General features: G+C 45.3%; 1 protein-coding gene across 5 annotated transcripts in view; it reads right to left on the reverse strand.

Annotated features, from left to right (window-relative positions):
* Nucleotides 1-23,961, reverse strand: part of LOC142814695 (lachesin-like) — a 295,460-nt gene that overhangs the window by 86,788 nt on the left and 184,711 nt on the right. For all 5 annotated transcript variants that reach the window (XM_075893887.1, XM_075893875.1, XM_075893883.1 and 2 more), the window contains one exon: nucleotides 20,940-21,073. In XM_075893887.1, coding sequence (XP_075750002.1) covers nucleotides 20,940-21,073 — 134 coding nt within the window. The remainder of the gene's footprint in view (nucleotides 1-20,939; nucleotides 21,074-23,961) is intronic.

Consider the following 23,961-nt stretch of genomic DNA (forward strand, 5'->3'; position numbering starts at 1 on the left):
CGGTGCCACATCAAATTAAGGACGTACGAGTAAACCCAAGGAAGAACATTCTCGCCATAGACGTGCACGATGTGAGTGCGCTAGGACCGCTGCAGCAAATGACTGAGCTAGGTGGCATTAAAATGCGCCCCTTTATCCCGATGGATGACAAATCAATTGCCGGTGTAATTTATGACATCGACACTGCCATTCCTAATGCTGACTTGTCTACCCTCATCAAGCCTGCAAACGAGGGAACTGTCATTACGCAAGTGCGGCGCCTTGGAAATACGCGCTGCGTAAAAGTGTTTTTCAAGGGAGATTGCATACCGTCCCACGTTAAAGTTGGACATTTTCGACATCCGGTTCGATCATTCATCCAAAAGCCACTTCAATGTCATCAGTGCTTCAGGCTAGGACACGTCAAGGGCGTATGCCCCAACTTACGACTGTGTCCCCGCTGCGCTGAATCTCATGCTGAAGACGCCTGTCGGGCGACTACTCTGAAGTGCGCCAACTGCAGTGGTCCTCATGCGGCCTCGTCGAAAGACTGTCCTCGAATCCAAAAAGAGCGCGCGGTTCTCAGACAAATGGCCCGAGACAACTCAACACACAGGGAGGCAGCCGAAGTAGTCCGGCGTCGGCATCGACGTCGGCATCATCGAAAGTCTTCAAAGAGTGCACATTCCCGAGACGTTCCTTCCCACTCTGTAGCGGTTCCATCCAGTAGCGCCGCGAAAGGGCCCACCACTTCTATGAAAGAAACAGAGAAGCCTCCTTCTCTGGAGGAATGGCCCACGCTCCCGACGCGCTCTTCTGCCAAGGAACCTCTGCAGGTTGTGGCCACACAAGAGCCGTCTCCAACCATGGAAGATTTGCCTAAAACTGATTGTCAAGTGATCTCGGTGCTGCGTTCCCTTATAGAAGCCATCCGAGCGATATTAGTCGACGTGAAGACACCATCTGCTCGAAGCGCACTTGGACTATTGGACGCCCTAAGCCCAGTGCTTGAATCTCTCAACTAGGGAGATGGCTACTCACACCTCAACATTTCTTAAAGAAGTCAAGGCTGCATCAGTCATCCAATGGAACGCCAGAGGACTAAAATCACGCCTATCAGATTTTCGTCAGTTTGCGTTTACCCACGTGTTTCCAATTATCGTCATTTGTGAACCCAATTTGTCGAAACCAATAAGACTATCGGGGTACGAAGCTATCATGTCTTCAACGAACGGTGCGTGCAGCAAAATCATCGTCTTTGTTCGTCGTGAACTGACGTATGTTGTGCAACCAATTGCACCTCACGATGACAATCAGTATGTCTGCATCACTGTGAAAAAGAACCAACTCATGTTTACTCTCATAGGCGTTTATATATCACCGTCAAGTAATCTCGATTCCAGGAGATTAGCGGATATTTTGAGAGTGTGTCCTGCACCATGGGTCCTCATAGGTGATTTCAATGCGCACAATCACGCATGGGGAAGTACGCGGACAAATGCAAGAGGACGCAGGTTAGCAAACATCGCCTACAACTATGGCCTTACTCTCCTGAACGACGGCAGCCCCACTTTTCTTCGAGGGGTGACATACGGCAGCTGTCTCGACCTTGCTTTTGTCTCCAACTCCCTCGCGAGATACGTCAAGTGGTTTCCAGATGTTGAGACACGAGGAAGTGATCACATTCCAATCTACCTTAACATCAAAGGCTTGTCTAGTTATGGTCCACGGACGACCATTCGAGCAGTCCAATGGACCAACTTCAAATCTGACATGGAAGATTCTTGCAGCTATGGCCTACGATCTGGGTTAGAGGAAACAATTAAGAGCACAGTGCAAAACGCCACTTGCACGGTGACAATATCTTCCACACGAAACGACTTTGATATAGAGTTGGAGCGACTCCGAGCACTGCGACGCCGGGCGGAGCGTCGGTATCGGCGTACAAAATCAATTCACGATCTTAGGGCAGCCAGGAGAATGCAAAAGAAGATTCGGCGTCGCATGGATAGATTAGCGTCGGAACGATGGACAACGTTTTGCCAGTCACTAGACCCTCGCAAGCCACTCTCACACATTTGGAAAACGGTGCAAGGTCTGCGTCACCCTACGGAACAGCGCTTTCCATTCAAAGCGCTCGCGCTATTTCAAAGGAGGCCAGACATCGATGTCGCAGAAGATTTCTGTGCGCAGATCGCCAACCAAACCACTCGTCCAGATTCTCCAGTGAGAGGTGACGTCCCCCGTTCCCGTGACTACCACATGGATCTCCTTTTTACAATGGAGGAGCTCGAGGCGGCACTAGCTCTCTGCAGGCGTTCAACTTCTCCGGGCCCAGATGGTATTCCGTACCGAGCCTTGTGCAACCTTGGGGAAGGTGCAAGGAGAGAACTGTTGAGCCTCTACAACATCTCGTGGCAGGATGGCAATGTTCCTGATGACTGGAAAGTAAGCCGCTTGTTACCAATCTTGAAGCAGGGCAAATCCCCACTCGAACTAACCTCATACCGCCCAATAGCGCTGGCCAGCTGCGTAGGGAAGATAATGGAACGGATGATACTAGGCCGCCTGGAGTGGTATCTTGAATACTACAAGATTTATACGAATTCAATGGCTGGTTTCCGACGCGACCGCTCTTCTATTGACAATGTCGTTGATCTAGTTTCGTACGTTCAGAACGAAAGATCCCGTAAGCGACTATCTGCAGCTTTGTTTCTAGATGTGAAAGGCGCTTATGATAATGTACTACATGAAGCCATTTTGGGTGCTCTTGCGGTGGTTGGCCTTGGTGGTCGAGTCTTTCGGTGGGTTTCGAGTTACCTGGCTGCAAGATCATTCTTTGTGTTAACAGAAGATGGCCCAATTACGCGACGCTATACTTCCAGGGGTGTTCCTCAAGGCGGAGTTCTTAGCCCGACGCTATTCGATCTTGCACTAATTGGCCTTGCTGAATACTTGCCAAGCACCATTAAAATATCAATATACGCAGACGACATCTGTGTCTGGACATCGGCAGTCACACGTCCTCAGATACGTTCCCGGCTTCAAAAAGCAGCAACTATGATTGCCAACTACTTGTTCAAACAAGGTCTCAGCATATCACCAGAAAAATGCGCGCTGGTGGCTTTCACTCGCAAAGCAATGACTCCTTATGTCATCTCAATCTGCGGGCGACCGATTTCTTACGCCAAAACCCACCGGTTTCTGGGCATCATTATTGATAGGGACCTCTGTTGGAGTCCGCATGTGACCTATATGAAGAAGCGCCTGACCGCTGTTTCTCAACTGTTCAAGTTCCTGGCAGGAAAGACGTGGGGGATGTCAGTAGACGCAATGATGGAGCTCTACAGGGCCCTGTTTCTCGGTTTCCTCAGATATAGCTTGCCTGTGCTTTGCAATACCTGCAAGACCAATGTTCGTGTTTTACAGGCAGTACAAGCCCAAGCGCTGAGAGTGTGCCTCGGTCTGCCCAGATGTACGTCAACAGAAGCAACAATTGCAATTGCTGGTGACTATCCGATACAAACTCACATTGTGGTAGAAGTCCTGAGAACGCACATCCGACACTTCGCACGTTCCCCCGGCCATCACCTTGCACTGTTGCCTTCAGAGAGGCGCCAAGCATCGTTCGCCAAAATTATCGTGAAATACAACGATAAACTTCCCTCGGGCTTCACTCATGCATCTAAACCATCCATACCACCTTGGTGTCTTATTCGACCCACAGTGCATCTTAGTGTACCAGGGATCTTGAGGAACTCTGAGTTTTCGTCACCCGTGCTGAAACAACTGTCTCTTCTTCTTATGCACGAGAAATATTCAGACAGCATACATGTATACACCGATGGTTCCACGAACCACCAGTGTTCGTCAGGGGCAGTAGTTATCCCAGCAAGAGGTGTTACCATCAGCTTTAGGACTGACCACTCCATGGCATCTACAGCAGCGGAACTAGCTGCTTTGCGCGCTGCACTTTGTGTGGTCAATCGGGAACCACCGCAACAATGGTCGATTTTCAGCGACTCAAGGGCTGCCCTACAATCTGTGCTCTCAGCACTGCGTCGCGGCCCGTACGAACAGCTTGTTTTCGAAATTCGATGCCTTCTCCACACTTTACTCGAGAAAGGGCATCATGTGACGCTTCAATGGCTGCCAAGTCATTGCGGCATCATAGGGAACGAACATGCGATACTGCCGTGCGGGCAGCCCTTGAAGGAACACGAAAAGAAGCCATACCACTTTCGAGGACTGATGCTGCCAGTAATCTTCGACGACTTGCGCGTGAAATCACGTTTTCACTATGGTGCCCACCAAGCATCGATACGAATCGTCAACACCACCTGTTCTATTTGATGGCTCTCCGCATGCCCACTGGAATCGACCGAAGAGAAGCCACCCTACTTCATCGCGTATGGCTAGGAGTGGCATTTACAAAATCTTACTCTTTTGTCATAGGAATGGCCGACAACGCTCTCTGCGATGCCTGTCATTGCGAAGAGACGCTACACCACATCCTGTGTGACTGTCCATTGTATGAAATCCAGAGACAGTCACTGGCGTCTGCTTTTGCGCGCATCGGCAACAGCCAAATGTCTGTGGACACTATTCTGTCAAGTGCCCGAGAGAAGACACTGCAACAGAAGGCGACGAAAGCTCTGTTGAAATTCCTACGCGACACCGACTTGAACAAGCGACTGTAACAGCAATGTCACACACCGCGAAAGACAAGACTGGACTATGAGTGTGCGCGCATGTGCTGCCGAATGTGCTGTTTCTATCTTCCCTCTCTGCTCTCTTTCATCTCCCCCATCCCTCCCCCATGCGCAGGGTAGCAAACCGGCTGCCTATAGGCTGGTTAACCTCCTTGCCTTTCTTTTCCCTCTATTTTCCTTCCTTCTTTAGTCTACAACGCGACGTTTGATGTCAACCTAATGCATATGCTCTATAGCACTTCACTAGACAACGACCATCAGAAACTAAGAAGTCAGGACTCTATAGACTAATGCTAGCCAATGGTCATCAGAAACTCTCATGTCGGGCCTCTATAGACTTACGCTAGACTATAGTCATCAGAAACTCTAATGTCATAACTCTATAGACTTACGCTAGACTATATTCATCAGAAACTCTAATGTCATAACTCTATAAACTAACGGTGGCCAATTACTACTAGACTCACATTAGGTACGCATTAGGAAAGCGCATTAGACTGACATTAGACAGTTTAAAGATTGTGATGTCGAATGACATTAGCCTGTTTATAAAAGTACATTAAATTTTTTCATAAGGGGTACCTTTGCGTCTTCGTTCTTCACGCAGATTCAGACGACACAGATTCGCATGACACGACGTATTCACAGTAGCATGACGCAACGTGACTTTCTAGGCTTCTCCCATTCACGTTTTGCTACAATGTTCCGTCGGCACTACATTGACGATCATTACTGATCATACTCCACCAAGGGGTCTTTCTCAGGTAGGATATATCCGGAAGTGAAGGGGAAATGGACAGTTAAATGAAAGACAGGTAATGCCTACCCAGAAGTAACTTGTGTTGTACAGCATATTACAGCAGCCAAAAGCAGTAAAACAAGAAGAACTTCACAAACAAAACTTCACCTTTTAAGCAGATATCACAGCCTCATAAAAAGTAAGCTATCAACACCTTGCGATGCAGATTCTGCCCATTGCATATTGTTTTCTGCTACAAAGTTCGTTTTATCGAAAAAAGTTATGTGCTTAGTACTAATAAAAAGATTTACAAGTAAAACGTAACGCTTTAGTCATTAAGGCTAAAAATGAATGTGATAGCAAGAAATCGAAATATCACAGGACACGTGTGAACTTACGACCGTCATAGCTGTTACGTGTTTGTATTTGAGGAACGCGCTGAAAATGTCCAGAATGCAGAAACATACGCTGTTTGATCTTTTCCTTTCATACTTTGGCACGTGGAATGACCCTTTTGCGTCTCCTACCACGCATAGAATCTGATGCCTAGTTTGCCCCGTGTCATTTTTTTTCCTGTTCTGCGTCATGAGTAGTACAGAAAGGGAATACGTTTTCTTGCGTGTTTCAAGGGCAGTTTTCAATTTGCAACAAAATGTAAAAGCATTTGTGATACAAATACCCTCCAACTGTTCCGAGGCGGGCGTACCGCGAGCGGTAAATGGTGCGTATGAATAGGTGGTCGTTACACCCCTAGCTCAAGCGTGGCGAGTAGCTCCGTTGGCTAGCGTAGCGGACTTCGGAGCGTGGGTTCGCTGGTTCAAGCCTCCGGTATGTTTTGGATTTTTTTTACTGCATCCTTTTTTATGTCTTTTTACATATATAGGTACATATACGTATCCGGGACAAGACGGCAATGGCAAAAATCAGCCAGGAGTGTCAATATAACTCGCAAATATAAGTATAGCGCCCCACCGCGGCGTTCTAGTGGCTAAGCCACTCGGTTGCTACCCCACAGGTCGCGGGATCGAATCCCGGCTGTGGTGGCTGCATTTCCGATAGAGGCGGAAATGTTTTAGGTCCATGTGCTCATATTTGGGTGCACGTTGAAGAACCGCAGATGGTCGAAATTTCTGGAGCCCTCTACTACGGCGTCTCATAATCATATTGTGGTTTTGGGACGCTAAACCCCACAAATTCAGTTATCTAATAATAGTTATAGCAATCGTACTAATTGCGCTGTTGGCACAGCTTTGCTTCCCGTCATTTACATGGTAGTGGTCGGGGTAACATACATAATAGGAATGACATAATAGGGGTGACCTCGTCACTGTGAGCAAAAGCTACAATGCCTACAATTATGGGAGTGGTTTTTTTGTATATCTTGTTGATAATATCAGGGGTGGTTTGAGATGACGTATTTGCATGTTATACATATGTATATGTATGTTATACATATGTTATACATATGTATTGCATGTTATACTTATGTTTGCATGTTATACATATGAAATGAAAATTTCAGTTGCTAGTAAGCGCTCGTTCTGTGTTTTTTCTGAGTGTCTGAACTTTTTGGCACTTCTTTCATCATGAACTTATACCAACATGCCCAACTGGCAGTCATCCCAAGCGAAAGCCTAATATGCAAGTACGCATGCAGTAAAAAAAAAAAGAAGACAGTACAGAAAAGCATCGATGTGGGTGCGTGTTGTCTGAGGCAGAAAGAAGAATACAGAAAACAGGTTCGCTTCTGCCAGCCATCTCTGTTAGGCAATAAAAAAAAGCTACAGAACAAAGCGATCCTCTCACTCACCGATTGAAATAAGCATGAGACACATCCGGTTTGCGCCAATCTCTCCTCCGACATTTCGCCACGGAAGGAATCTTCCAGTGTTCTCTGTCAAGCGACAATCCACTTGCTTCAAGCGGATGAGACTTTAACGGGGTCGGCAGTCGAAGTGCTTCATTTTTCTTTGTGTTTTTGGATCGTTTCTCGTGCTTTCTCCTGAGCGTGCCGAAAGAGAAACGCTGTAGTAAAGAAAGACGAACGGTGACATGCCCGAGAAAGAAAATAAGGAAGCCGACGTAGAGCACCGAGAACTCTAGGCCACTTTGTAGCGGAAGCTTTGGCTAAGCAGCTGTAATCCTCTCAGAGGTAATCCTCTGATAGGATTAGGACGGACGCCCTCCTAATGACCTGATTAAGGTTAACCATACGCTTTTTCGAGTTAATGTTCCGTCGAGAAAGACGTTATTTATATAAACTGCGACAGGGAACGCTTGCTTGTTCCTATTTCAGAGCCTGGGTCTTTTTTTTTTTTGCTTTGCGTGACCCTTAAGTTATTAAATACGAACGTTGCTTACGCTTATACGTTTCCTTGAACAGGCTGTTCTCAACTGAGTAAATGCCGACACGCAGGACAGAACGAAGCTGCGCATGTCTTCGAAGGTGTGTTTTGATGTCTATGTGACGGAGATATTTCGTGTGGCGAGAATGATCTACATCTGCGTGTTTTCTCTTCGAAGCACTGACAATACTGTGAATGTGATATGTAATGGCATGAGCCCCAAATAACAGTCAAATCTCTCTTTCGAGCACTTTCGGTCACGCCCTTAATACCGCTTTAGAATAGTAAGGAAAGCCTTAGGAACTACAAAAGTGGCACATTGATTGTTTTGTTCTACTACACTTATATTGGATGCACACAATATTGGACATTGTAGAATAAGTCTGCGAAATAATAAAAAGCAATTTAATGCCATGTTAATAAATGACAAGTACTTGAATGAGTTCTTTGAAAGAGCCGAAGGTTTTTTTGTAGGCAGCTGCGATCTTTGCAGCACCTGGAAGAGCAGATATAAACCATGCGCTCGTTCTTCTCTACGTCACTTTTGAGATCCGCTTCCACAATGCGACGAAGTACGAAGTGAGTTCAAGGGAAAACGCGTGGATGCCGTCGTCTCAGTGCCATTAACAGACACCCAATCAAAGATTAAGATTGCCACTAATTTTTTGAAGAGCGTTTATCTAATTCATGAATATGCAGGAGCAATCAGCCGAGGTTATGTCATTGTCTCCTACCGATAGGCGTGTGCAAGGTTTCCTTTCAGGAGGTGGGAAGAGGAGGATGTTCTTCGCAGCACCCACCTCTCTATCATGTCAATGTATGGGGCTGACAACGCGCCACCCTCTTGCTTCCCTTCCCTCTCCCCTGCGCACGCCCCTGTCCTACCCTCTTTTCTGTTGCGAAAAATTTCAAACCATGCTTACTCATGTGATCATTTTCTATAATAGAGGGCTCTAGCGAATTCTGTGCGTATAGCTGTAGAGTCCGTGATGCGTAACCCTGCTTTCTTTTTTCTTTTTGGAAAAGTCCAGTCAGCTTAATGCAGCCCGTAGAGTGGCTGGTTTTCGTCGAAATAGCCTGTGCAGAAAGCTGATGCAGTGTTTGCAAACTCTGAGGGATGGAATAATAAAATATAAATCGATCAATCAGTCAATAAATCAATCACCCTCAGGCAAACTGGGTTATTAGCGCGTAACCTCACATAACTACGCTGTGCCATTTTAACGATCATTCGCCTCCCTAAAGTGAAAGCTTGAAGTCCCGATTTGATTGATATGTGGGGTTTAACGTCCCAAAACCATTATAAGATAAGACGCCGTAGTGGAGGGCTCCGGAAATTTCGACCCCCTGGGGTTCTTTACCATGCGCCCAAATATTAAAGCTTGAAGTTGTCTGGAGAGAAATGAATGATGCACATTTTCGTAGTGACACATTCATTACTCTCTCCACAATAATTATTGCTGACTTGATGATATTCAGACAAAAAGTGAACAAGCTACAAGGAAACATTAATTAAACGTTAAGCTTCAGTGAGCGTACAGCCAAACGATCATTGACGGTAACTGTTGACCGACCAAAAGTTCCTGCACGGAGAAATTTAGTTGCCCATAGCGTGAGCTGCAAGAATCGCACACTTCTTTCACGCCTTCAAGGGCGTGGCATGCAGGAGTGGCAAATGCAACAGAACTTGGACGTGAAAGGTCCGTTGCAAAGGCGAGATTCCTCACGCACCAGCCGAGTGGTGTGGCCGGCGCTCGTGGCCATTAACCACGACTCGACGGCACGCTCGACCAGAGTCTGAACCGATCCAGCGCCGCCGCTAACACGTCGCCAAGGAGAAACAACGCAGAAGTGGCCGCCACGAACACTCACTCTCATTGCTGCACCAGCAGTTCATCAGCGAAAACTTTCTCGCGAACGCTGCATGAGTGAGTCTTCTACTGAATGCTCCACGGTGCGCGAGTAACTCCCTTCGCCCGCAAGCTGCTGCAGTACCGCCGTGCTGCCTCAAACCATTTAGAGAGCTGCTTCCCCGCGCACACAACACACACAAAAAAGGCCTCGTGAGCACATTCCGGAATAGTCTCATGTACGGGAGCGCGAATCCAACAAATTTGTGCAGGGTTTACACTCAAGTTACTTTTTGTCTCTTCGCTTACCCAGCGCGCAGAAGGGCGGCCGACCACCACTGCGATCAAGGCACGGCAGCAGCGGAGGCGCCTCTGAGAAAATGTAGCCGGAGATACACGTTGCGAATTCTCCTCTGCGTTACATCTCAGAGGGTTTCGCTGAATCCGCTTGTCCGTTGCGCGTAGCGTGAGTGCAACACTGCACAAACAATGTGCTTGGCTTCGCTTCTGCAACCCGCTTTCCTCTCCTCCGAACCCTCGCCGTTATGGGAGCGCGCTCCGTGTACGGTTGCGACGGTGCGCGCGTGTCACGGGTTAAGCGATGCCTCGCGAATGCTCGCCCGCCTCGTTTAGTGACCGCCACGAATGGTCTCCATCATCCGCGATGCGCTGCGAGGGTAGCCAGCTTGGCACGTCTAGAGTCAGAAAGAATAAGCGCGTGTAAGCGAGGCTCGCCTTGTTCGAGGTGCAGATTAATTTGCAACGAAGTTGAGGTGTGAGTTACTCGCAAAACTGCGAATGTTGCGGCAGCGTCTCGGCGGCAGAGACGCGCTGCGCATTTGTGTAGAGGCACAACGCTAGGACACGAGAATCATGGGTATTACATGATGAGTGCGAGGAAAGAAGATAGTAATTAGTAGAGTAATCACGCTAGGGAAAGTTTCCAAGTTCCTGTTCATTATTCTCCCACACGGAAAACAAAGGAACTTCTCGGAACAAAGTTTCACTTTCCTCACCTGTGACTGAGGTTCCGGCAAGTAGTACCGGGCCCCTTGCTACGCAAACGGTATATTTATCTACTAAGAGAACACGCTTGCACGCTGGTCGTAAATGTGTATAGCCCAACGTTTCAACTATGTTTTTACTCGACTCATCCCTTGATCTCTCTCTTTCTTGGTGTGAGGGGGGGGGGGGGGCTCTTGACAAGACGAGTTACCAGCCAACTTCGGATTTCACTGCTAAAGTTGAATGACTATGGCAACAAAAAGATTGCAGACCTAGTTCAGATCAACTCCTGCTGTTTAACAAATAAGCAGGTTCGTTAGTACGCGCAAACGTAGGGCATGAATTAAAATAATTAGAAGGCGTATAACATTTACATTTCATGCATCAAAACCGATTAACGCCGGTCTAGCAAACGAAACCACGTGACGTCATTAAAGGAAATTGTCAAACTAAGAGCAGAGAGAGATAGTATAAGAGAGGGAGAGAATAAAATGCTACATAAATGATAATGTTAACAAGTTGCGTAGAACCACTGTCACACACAAAATTTTATAACACAGTACAAGTATAGGTAAAGCTAATCGACCAAGAACGCTATCATATTGCACAGAATGGAGTGATAGCGCGTGGTCACATACTAATAGCATTAATTATCTCCTTTCCCTTTCCACTGTCTCAACAAACTGTAAAAAGTTATTAACCGAAATTTCGCATATCGTTCATGAACCACCAGTGCAACGAAAATTCATTAAAACTGTTCCACTTAAATACAGCAATACCATGCGAGCCGAAGACGACATCACTTTCGACGCTTTTGTCAGGTATACTCAGATAGCGATTCGAAACCTAAACATGCTGGTTTTTCAAAATATTTTGTTTAAGAGGCAGCATTTATGAAAAGAAGCAGTTTGGCTGTCCACCTTATCATTAACACACTACGAAATCTGGTGACTGCAACTCTTTCTTCGAGTTCTCTTTAATCTACAAACAAACAAAAGTAATGATGAAGAAAGGATAATATATTACAAGCAACGTTCTCCGAGCACGTTGTCAGGTGTCCAAGTATAGAAGGATGTACAGGCCTATGTCCTCCGTGTCTTCCCGCGAGCGATGAATATGACGCGATTTTTTTTTTGCTTGCCTCACGCTCAACACTGACTCAACTGAGTGTTGTGTCGAACGCGTACTACATCTTCGTTTCTTGGTTCATTCTAGAGCATAGTAGAAGCACGTACGTCGCTTTTATCTTTATATCTGTTCATTTCGCCGTGGCTGCTTTCGCAAGAACGTCTGTGCGAAAGCTAGTGTTTGTTCTCCTGTTTTACGCCTCCCTTTTTTTTCTGACTAGGAGTTAAGCAACGTCGTAAGTTTAACAAAAAAGCGAAAACAGAAAAATGAAGTGGAGGCGTGGCGCGTCGACATCGCTTCGCTTTTAGCACATCGCCTACGATGCGAGAGTCACCTGAAAGTTTTGAAGCGCCGTCACCTGCCTTGAAAGAAATACTCCTGAAAAAACTCTGAAGGATATATGCGATTCTGACACGTCCTTCTGCGTCTCAGAGAAAAGAGGAAAAGAGAGAGAGAGAGAGAGAGAGAGTAAAAGCAGACAGGAAAAAAACATCACTAAAGAGACTAAATAAGGAAACATTATTACTTTGGGGAATACTCAGTGAAGAGTCTTGGTAAATATCGATGGCAGCGTGGTATCGTGGAAAATACTCTATTTTGTATATAGTTTGCCGTGCTTTCACCTACTGCATACTACGGTTAACCCACACTGGTGTTTTCTAATGACTTCCGTTTCATTACCTATCATCATTATTTATCTTAAAGGAGCCTTGAAATGCTTTTTGAGCATTATCAGAAAACATTGGTGATGGGTATAGTCGAGGCTTCTGAGAACGCATGAGACAAACATTTTAGCGAAGCATGAGGCCTGAAATGTACGATCAGTTCTAGGTGAGTTAGAAATCAACCCCTCTTCTCTCTACAAACGGTGCCATATACCCAAACGACAGAAACTGCAAAGCTGCGTCAATGCACATTGTTGGGCTAGTTGGTTAATCGACTTTGAAGAAATATTTAATCGGTGCGAAGAAGACATGTTAGCCACATAGACACCTGCGCTTCGTGTATGGTTGTTTTATGTGTCTAACGTGTTGACTTCTGGTGCAGTTTAAATGTGCCCTCAAAACCTGCTTTGGAACACATAGCGTCGGGAAGACGCTCCAAGATGTACTGTGCTCGGAGGCAACTTTGAAGTTGCTGCGCCAACTACGTGATCATAGGGCGGGATGCCGAGCATCAGGCTTGGCGGAGTTGACGCACCGCGACGTTGCTACGAGCGTCTCAGTATGTAGACGGTGCCTATAGCGCTGTTTACAAACACTGAATAAGGGCATATATATACCTTGAGTTTACCGTATTTCGTCGCAATGCGGATGCGGCTCTCGGAGGCCGCGTAGAAGTAAGTGCGTGTTGAAGATCTGCTCCACTGGTGCAGCAACCATCTCCGCTGCTCACAAGAAAGCCACCAGCTAGCTCTTTCAGTGAGCTCACTCAAATTAATTGATTTTCAATCATAGTTCGGACAACTATTCGACTCTTAGGTGAACTTGGGTGGTGGTATTATACTCATCCGCTATAACTGTTGCCTTAAACTGAGACACGAATTTCACGTCAGTTTTATTTTTAGATGACTTTTTTTCTGAATAATCGTTAGATAAGAAGACAGTGTTCATCTAGATGCGCATGGAAGACAAAAATGATTATCACACGTTCCTCGTGCCATTGCACAAGAAAAATATTGCTTGTTTGGGAACTCTAGACACTGTAAGCAAACTCAACGTATTACCCTTCACACAGTGCAACAAATGCATGGCAAGACAAAGGCACAGACAAAATGCATGGCAAGCTTCTCAGTCCTGACATAGTCACGTTTATGTAAATGTGAAATGCCAATATAAGTCTCAAGGCTTGAATTGTTTCAGTGCGCTCTGGCGATTAACGGACAACTGGCATTTTCATCGCTTAAAGTAATACTCACCAAAAAATTACGTTTGGGTGGGAGATTGATTTTAAAAAAGAACTTCTGGCTCTGGTAGGTATCGAAACGAAAGAAAAAGAAGTATGTGAAACACTTTGACTGTACACCGTTACATTAAGATTAGACACCAACACTACTAGTAACCTCACGTGAAAAGCGTGAAAGAAAAATGGCATTTCTTTTATTTATACGATATATAAGGAGATGTTGGCGCACAATTATGGCACCGGCTACTCCTGAGCCCTTGACCGCCGGGAAAATGGAGCAGTAACGTCGCGTCCACTTCACTCAGTTAATCTGACTTTTCGAGGTGACCGCCCGATTCCAGGAAGAATCTACTTAGAATTCACCAGTCACCCAGTGGAAGAATATCTTGGTCCAGCACTTCAGTGCTATAACTGCCAGCGATTCGGACACACGGCGAAATGAAATTTATAGTAACTGAGTTCTATAGAATGTGCGCCGTGTTTCTGAAAACAGAGAGCGATTCATGTTTAACTATACCTACGTAAATTATCTAGCTGTGTCATACGGCGCAATGTGACAACTACGCTTGGTCGACCGGACTTAGAATGAACGCAGCAATAATAAAGCTTCAGCCTTCAAGAGCACGCAGGCTTTTCGGGTCCTTGTTAGTCAGCGACAAGAAACTGCTTTGTGCCGAGCACATTATTACCTGGATTATTCTACAATATCCCTACAACAGAACACAAAACTACGCACCCGTGATATATGGCATTACTAATCAACCATCCAGTCGTGTTAAGTCTCTCCTTTTGTCACCAAGCCTAAAAAAATGTAGGGCCAAGTCATGCTCTGTGTTTAAGCAATAATCCACCTTGAACTGTAAGCTTTGTTGAGCCTAAAACTGGAAGACAACTTTTAACTAAGCGCCAGCTGCTTTGACGGTGACGCTAGTGTGAGATAAAAGGCTGTACCAGTTTTCCTTTTTTTTTTCTTCTAATCCCTGTTTCCACTGTGACAGAACAAAACCTTTAAACGTGTGTCGTATCGTGTTTTCAGTAGTAATATTTGACCAAAAACTTGGGCGCAAAAACAACAAATCAACGCTTCTACTAGTAAAATATTTGCAGGTCATCAGCAGGTGAGCACAGAAATGAGAGAAAAAATATTTTCTTGTATCGCGAGATAAGAAACGCTATAGCTGCAGTTCCATAAATGCAGCTCCCGCGGCAATACGATGGGTGAAACTGGTATCGTCAACCAATGTCACCGCACTTTGAATAGGCACTGAAGTAATTAATTGAGCTTAATTCAATTCAATGGCATTCATTTTTTTTTTCATTTATACACTATTTTTGTACAGCGAACTGTTGGGTCAGTAGCCAAAGGCTAGTGTAGGCCCTTAATCAATACAGGTATAGCAGCTACATCAGGCGCATATTATACTCTCAGGAACAAAACCTTAATGGTGAGGCAAAATAAGTGAAATGAACGTCAAGTAAAAGCAACGAGTGCATTATACAGGAGCCCCGAAAGGAAAAAAAAATCAATTTAGCACAGTACAAAATGCTTCAGAAGTAAATTAGGGTAAATGACAAAATTTTTGAGATGAAAAAGTTTTTCACACCGGCGTGAAATTATTGGCCATTATTGCTTCCAAGGGTAGTGCGTTCTAGGTTTTCACGTCATGAAAAGTGAGCAGTCTTGTGCCGTACGTGTTCCGAGTAACTGGTAGGTTGAAATTTATATTTGTTGTGATCCTTGGGTCAAGATTAGGTGTAGCGAACAAACTTGGTGATAACTAGCGATTCCCAAGTAAAATATTATTTCTCAGAATGGCCCAGTTCCACCGAAGTGGTCGAGGGGTAGAATGCTTGCTTTCCATCCATCAAAATGACCCCTTTCATATTAGTTGTCATGGAGAATGGTAGCATATGCAATTGATTGTAAAGCAAGGTATTATCACCGTGCGGTTTGTATGTCGTAATGCCCAAGGCACTTTCTCGTAAATGAATTGATTTATAGAGTCTAAATATATTTTATATACACCATATCATGATTCAGAACATTATATAGTGTGCCAGAGAAATATCAAAAATGAAACAATTATTAGTGTATATATATGTATATATATATGTATATATATTATATATTATATGTATATATATTATATATTATATGTATATATATATATATATGTATATATATATACATATATACATATATACACATATACATATATACACATATACACATATACACATATACATATATACACATATACATATATAAATATATATATATATACACATATACATATATACACATATACACATATACACACATATATATATATATATATATATATATATATATATATATATATATATATATATATATTAACTGTTATATATAAACATAAGCTGTACATATACTCGTGCGTCGTATATCAATAGGCGAGCGCAAACTGCGCGCTTGACTGGGCTCCCGTGTTGCCATAAAGTCAATTCATTCCTCTCTCTCCACACTGCTCCTTTCCTTCTAAAGCACGCGATGGGGGCGCGAGAAGGAGAAAGCTACGGAGGCACGCAAACTCCGCGACGATGATGTGGGAGCCACGGTTGAACAGGCATGGGAGGCGATGAAAATGACGAAAAAGAAAGAAAGAAGGAACGAAGCATGACTACGACAACGACGACGCCTTGGCGAGGGCTGAAGACTGCTTTCCGAGGCCGAGTGAAGAAGAGGTAGCAGCTCTTTCGTGTTTGAGTAGCGGATGGTGTTCGGCTATGGCGCTCATTTGGTAGTCAAATTAACGCGATGAACTGCATCCATGGGGGGGGGGGGGGGGGGGGCCGAGTGTGGGCCGCCCAGGCGATCTCGTGCCATGACGCTGCACTGAGCAGCTTACGGCGTGCTGGGATAGCGTTCTATTGCCGTCTTGGGTCACGAGTACCGAACCCGACTTGTGCCTGTGAAGTACACTGGAGCGCCGACCACTGGAAGTAGAAGGCTCCCGGCAAAACGCGTAGGTGACTAACTACTGTTTTCAAGTGGCGCACAAAAACAAACAGCAATAGGCGCGACCGAAAATAAGACAAATACGAATAAGGATAGGTTTACAGCACTCGGTTGTATATGTAGGAAGTTACAGTAAAAGCGATGAAAACGTGTCCAAAAAAGCTGTCGGCTGGGAGGGTTCAGGAGTGGACGCTTCTTTTAGCGCAGAAAATGCCAATACGCCGAGTTCAAAGTGAAACTGGACGTTTCTTAAGTACTCTGCTTAAATTCTAGCATGCTGCATTCAACTCTTCAATTACGGCATCACCAAGGTCTACTTATACTAAATACAACGAATTCGTCGTACAAAGCACATGTGTCCTCTTACACTATTCTATAAACATTTAAAAATATCATACTACTCCAATGCTAGGTGTTAAAGCTTTCTTCCGGCCTTGTTGCATTGAAAATGACTGCTGCTCTTCGCGCAATTCTAAAGACTTCGCGTCAATATGGTCGCAACACTACAAAAATAATATGGAAATGACCTCGGCATCTTCATGATCTTAATCAACCTCATTTTGGAAAGTATTTCGTTCTGGAGTAGCAAACTGGAGGACAAACACGGCAAAAAAATATTTCCCTAGCTTCCTTAAACGGCAGGAACTTGCAACACAATCCATTCTTTCCACGAAAATCAAATTAACTTTCATATTCGTTTGTTCCTGAGATATTGACACGAAAAAACAAAACAAAAAACCCCAGGTAGTCAATAGCACCGCGAGTTATAAGCGAGAAATGGCTTCGACACCGAAGCTGCCTACTTACTCGTCAAGTCTTTTCTTCTCCTTCATCACCAAGCAACCGAAAAACAGCACAGCATTGTGTATCAGTGGATACCAGGCCATTGCGGTATATATGGCAATGACCGCGCAGATGAGGCCGCTAGATCTGCACACGATGGTACCCAATACACAGCCATCCCGTTCTCAAGAACCGACGCAGCTACAAGACTTCGTTCGCTTGCACGTGACCTCACACTGGTACAGTGGAACTCGACAGACCTCACAAACGCGCGCCTGCATAACTTGGATCCCGATCTGCAGCTTCGTCTTCCCCCAAGGATATCTCGAGCTGAGGAGACTCTTCTATGCCGCCTGTGGCTTGGAGTGGCTTTCACGAACGCATACTCTTATCTCATCGGGATGGCCAGCTCTCCTACATGCACTTACTGCAGTTGCAAAGAAACCATCGCGCACCTTCTGTGTGAGTGCACCCATTTCAACGTGCAAAGACAAGAGCTCACTGCAGCTCTGGATAGACTAGACAATCGGCCTTTGTCGGAACAAAGGATTCTGGGTCATTGGCCAAGCCCATCCTCAGCCCAGAAGGCTTTGAAAGCTTTGTTGCGCTTTTTGCGGACAACTGGCCTCAGAGACAGACTTTAGTGTCTTATACTCTTTGATGTTGCCTTTCCTCTGTCGTTTTTTTTTGTAATTTCTCCCTCTTTTCGCAACATTTCTTTTTAACATCTATCATTCCCCTCACCCCTTTCCCCAGCACAGGGTAGCCAGCTGGTCTAAGAACTGGCTAACCTCCCTGTCTTTCCGCTTAAACTTTCTTCCTCCTCCTCCTTTTCTTCTCCGTCACCCCTCTCTCTCGTCTTACTCCTTCTCCCCTCTTCGAACGCTTCTTACTTCCCATTCCAGCTATCTTTTCAACCGAGTCTCGAATGGACTCGCACTCTATGACACGGAGCAACTCTAAGACAGAACGGAAGCGGAGTAACCGTGCCACGCACACACAATGCCAAGTTTGCTTTCTTTGGTTCATTTCCTCGGATGTATACGTGCGGAACCCTGTATCGCAACTCATTGTGGAGATCGCAGGGGCAACGCATGTGTACACTTTAGCCCGATCGTCAAAGCCTGGCTAGCAGAAATTGGCCGTCACCACTACAGCAGTCGGATCGTGCGATTCGGGCCTGCTTAAGAACATGGGCGTCGTTTGCTGCGAAACAGAAGGTGCCGCTCCTCTCATCGGCGCTTGCTGGCTGTTCACTTCCCTCCATATCGATGCTCATAAATGAGCTCCCCGTTCATACACCAAATCCTTTACTACTCTCGTTTTCTTACGTTGTTTTTTTTCAATGAGTTGTACGCGCGAAATTGTTTATCTTCGCTTGTTCTTTTTGCTTAGCCTTTTCTGTTTCTATAGCGCCTTCGCGTTACACTTCAGTTTATTTGGTTATTGGTGCTAAACATATTCCCGATCTCGCTTGACTTTTTTATCTCGACTTCTTCCGTAGCTGTCCCGACACTTTATTTTATCCCTTCGCCGACGGCTGCACCGTTTGCCCATTCCAGGCGACGGTCACCACCCAAAATTTATCCTTCCTCATTTCTCTTTTCAGTTCTATTAAGATACACGCAGGAAGAAAAAAAAAACTTAGTGAGAAGGATAGGGAAGGGGGTCAACGCTGTACGGTAATGTGCGGGAGGAGAGTGGGAGTCTTCAATTTGGGCTACACAGGTCTTCCAAGTCATAGACGCCGTACGAAGGAGTCCTTTCTCAATTGCGTTTTTGCGCAGCCTAAAAGAATCCCGTCGCTCCGTGTGTGATGATTGCGTCCTTCTTTTACCTTCTCTCGTTCCGGCCTGCTTTATCCGGACCCTGGGCATGCGTGTGCGTATCCTCAACAAAACAAAAATAAAATAAAATGGGGTTGCGAAATCAGAAAACTTCAAAAATTGAGAGAAAGAAATGAACAGTACACCAAAATTCGAAGCAACAACAAAAATTGGCGCCTACGAAATGGCTTCTTTGTCAGTGTCTGGGCGCTTTGTTACTGCCGCCACCACGACCGCCGTTCTCCACGCGTTTTTTCTAAAACGGTTCTTTCGCCCTTTCTCTCTCTTCTGCGCTGTGTGTGTTCCAAAGAGGTCCAACTTATGACACGCACGCACAAACACACAACGCAAGTGCATCGTCGCGCCATTGTCGGGGAGCTCTCTGGGTTTCCCCAGGCGACCTCGGACCGAGCTTATTTTTCCGGTCAAAATATTGATTGCCTCGTATGGGTTTGGGGAGGGGGGTGTTATTGTCAAACGGGGCTCATTCGCTGCAATAGCTTGTTCTTCCTTTCAGCCAGAACTGTTTTAGGTGTTGGCTTCTTGGGGAATCTTCGCCGGGCATCTTGAACGTGCCGCACTACTCTATGTGTTCCGTTTCGACAATTTAATTCACCCAGTCTTCACGGTCATCAGCAACGTTTTTTATATTTAATACCATTTCCTCCCACATAACGTCGATTCTGTCGCTACCCCCTCTTAACGACTTCCGCTCTTTTCTTCTGGTCTTTTCCGCTTTTGCCCATCTACTTTTTTGTTGTTTTATTCCTGTTCTTAAACGACTTATTTTCTATGTAACTGTCTCGATGGGCAAGACCATTTCAAAGTGCAATCTTGGTATCATTTCAATGCGACAGCTTCTCACTGAAATAGCGCTAAGTGAAAATATGAACGATGCCATTTAGAAAGAGGAATCTCGTGTGCCCGAATCAATAATAACGCAATAAAGGGGCTCTCAGGTCTTTGTCAGCGAACGAGCGTTGTTCACATCGTTTACCGCGCAGCTCACAGTCTCGCTTCAAACGAGGGCATAATAACGCGTGTCGCACTGCATACGAATGAATTTTCACCAGTAGCAACCAACAAGGGTTAGCTCGCGAGCACTCGTTCACTCATGTCGTGTGCAACACAGAGGTGACATCGCTTCTTGCGCTTCTATGGAAAGCAGTGGCGTAGCCAGGTGGTGGCACATCGGTCCCCAAGCCCCCTCCCAACAAAATTGTTTTCACCATGGCAGATCGCGAAACGACCGTTCGGCTGCGCTTATGTTATTAGCTTTAAATAAAACCTTATATTGTTAGCGTTATATTAAACTGTGCTCAGCGTTTTTAACACACGTACAGCAAATTGGGCACGGAAATCGGAAGTAATTGTGAAATATGTTTCTGTCAGCCAATACGCGCCGAAATTACCAAGCGTCATGGCTTAAAGATGCACTCGGGTTGCAATTTTTTTTAACTACAAACCATCTGGTTATTTTCTGATTCTTATGGTTCTGGTTCTTCTGGTCATCTGCTTCTTTCCAAACCTATTTACAGGCAAGGTCCATCCTTCCAATAAAAATAAATGTTGCCCATATATTTATTAATGCACTGAAATACCAACGCAGCCGAGTTAATGTGGTCGAGAGTGGCTGGCTGCCTCAGAACAGGTATAGGCGTGCACTGACCCTGTAGTTGTTGAGGTTCTCCACGACGCAGGCGAGAGTGACTTTGCGTCCTGCCGGCACGGTGATGTTCTGGATCGGCTCGGCAAACTCGGGCTCTGTCTGCGACGTCCCAGTGGCCTTGTTGCCACGAATCCCTGAACGAGACAAGAAGAACAAACAGTGAAGCTTCTTGGGCACCCGACAACTTGTTGTTGCACAAAACACCCATCCCAACAAATTATTTGTTTGTATGATTGTTAGTGTAAAATCTTGAATGGACTGATTGATTAATCATTATGTGTGATATAACGTCTCAAAAGCACCATAAAAATATGAGGGACACCGTGGTGGAGGGCTGGGAAAACGTCAACCACCTGTGCTTTTTTAACGTGGACCCAAATCTGAGCACAAGGGCCTACAGCATTTTCACATCCATCAAAAAATGCAGCCGCCGCAGCCGGCATGTGATCCTGTCACGTGTGATGCTGTCGCTGTCACGTTTGTGTGCGCAACACTCATTGTGTAAAGCGTAACTAGCATAACCCTGCATTTAATTTGCTCCGTTGTTTCGGCAGCTGAACTTCCTGTGTGGTCGTCGAGTCACAAAAATATTCTTGCCACAATGGCGCCACGGTGCCAGCGAGAGCGCAACTTGAATGTATAACCGCTATATTTCAAGTGGTTCGTTTGAGCTAAAAGATCTCTGTGTGAACAAACAGGCCAAGTCAATTGAATCCAGTGCGCAGAAGCATTCAATGTAATCTCTGGGAAAAGAAAGCGGAAAGGAAGAATAAAATGCGATACAAAATTGGAGCAGGAACAACTGCATTGAACTATGACATACAATAACAACCGTGCAAAGGCAGACACTCGATCCATCTTACCAGATTCAATGTTGGTATAAATGGTATCTTTGTTCATGAACGATGATATAAAACATCATGGTCCAAGTAAACAGATACTCCCGTTTGTTTTCGTTGAGGTCGCTTGTATGTAGACGAATAGTAGCTTGTATGACCACTAGTAATGGTTAACAGTAGCTCATTCTTAACAAACAGCGGCATTGATTGATTGATTCATTCATCGATTGATTGATTGATTAATAATTGATTGGTTGATTGATTGATTCATTGATTCATTGCTTGCTTGCTTGCTTGATTGCTTGCTTGCTTGATTGATTGATGGATTGATTGATTGATTGATTTATTTATTCGTGGGGTTTAACGTCCTGAAATCACCTTATGAGAGACGCCATAGTGTACGGCTCCGGAAATTTTGACCACTTGGGGTTCTTTAACGTGCGCTCAAATCTGAGCACAGGGGCCTACAACACTTTCGCCTCCATGGGAAATGCACCGCCGCAGCCGGGATTCAATCTCGCTACCTGCGGGTCAGCAGCCGAGTACCTTAGCTACTAGACCACCGCGGCGGGGCAGTTTCCTGCGGGATTCTAGAGTTGGAAGTTTGCTTAATTATCTCAAGTTGGTAATGGATGCATCCCTGCCGTAGGCGTTGACGATGAATCTTAGTGATTTTCTTTAACGCGTTCAATATAACTACTTCGTCACATTATTATTTAAGCTTTTCGTGATATCTGTCTTTTTCTTGGATAAATGCCGCTGCGGTGTCAGTAGCTTTATGTAGTCACGGGATGTCAAGCTGTGCATTGCTCTTGATGTACTAAAAACAATAGAAGTTCGTGTTTATTTTTCCAATCGATAGACTTATGTTACATTGAATTATGTTACAGCACACGGGCCTACAACATTTCCGTCTCCATCGAAAATGCAGTAGCCGCAAACGGCATGCGATCTCTTGACCTGCTGTTCAGCAGCCAAGTACCTTAGCCACTAGATCGTAATGTGAAAGCTTTCGATGCCTCATCAAACGCGAAAACTGACTTTCGACGTCAGTGTGAAAACGATAGACGAAACAAATCAGCATCAAGTGATCACGTCCCCACATTGACACCAACTAGACGTCACATACCGCGATAACTTATGTCTTACGCAACAAAAAGTGACGTCATGCAGTAACTTCGTCATATGATGTCGTCACATGCTATAAGTAGGTCGACCACAGAGGTAGTGCATAACCAGGTCACGTACAGAAAGCTCTCCGATTGCAGAGGCCGTGCTAAACCATGTTGGCTGCAGAAAGCTTTCAAAGGGGGGCAAGGGAGGATCAATAAAATACATCGATTGAGAAGAAAATATTGTCATCAGCAAAGGCATAAGCGACAACGGTTTCTTTTCGTCTTTTTGTTCATCAAGTTGAATAAAAAAGTTGTCATAATATATAGTGACTGTTTCATTTATTGGCGTTATGTAAAAGCAAACGTCTGCGCCTTTACGAGTCAGCGGCTGATCTTTGTCGTTTAGCGAAGGATAACCGTTGTTCCAAAATATGGTGACAAAAAAACAATAGATAGATAATCAAAGACATAAGAACGTAATCAGCACGTTGAAAGATGCCATCAGATAAGCAGAAAATGAAGACCGCCAGGTGCTGTGCAGATAGTTACAGGCAGAGCAGACAAGCGATGTATAAAACGTAATGAAGGCAAAAGCAACAAATTAGGGGCTTTCCGAAAGTTGCTGCTTTGTTGCTGAGAAAGCAAAGATACGTTTACATGTTATAAAATAACCGCGTGTGGGCTACAGTTAGAACGTGTCCGCAAACGGCGCCAAACGCAAATACTAGCTATATACAAACTAAAAACAGAAAAACAAGACCGGGATGAACAACTGAGTCGAGGGGTGCATAACGCGTCCAAAAACAAAACAAAAAGCTGGCACGCAATGGGTGCAGTAGAAGGGGCTGGTTCGGAGGAGCCAGGAACCGTCCGAGTCGGAGGCCTAAAGTACCCAAGGGTCCTATCCGTCACGTGATGGTCCGCATCGGGGATTGCCCGGATGCTTCCGACGTCACTGGCAAAGAACAGCGCTTCCTCAAACGAGAACACGCTGCGGCAAGGCGGTACCATTTTACAACACGTCTCGACCATCGCCCAACCATCCCTTCCGGCCACCTCGCCTCTGCG

The sequence above is a fragment of the Rhipicephalus microplus genome, chromosome 1 (assembly GCF_043290135.1).
Source record: "Rhipicephalus microplus isolate Deutch F79 chromosome 1, USDA_Rmic, whole genome shotgun sequence".
Lineage (NCBI taxonomy): Eukaryota > Metazoa > Arthropoda > Arachnida > Ixodida > Ixodidae > Rhipicephalus > Rhipicephalus microplus.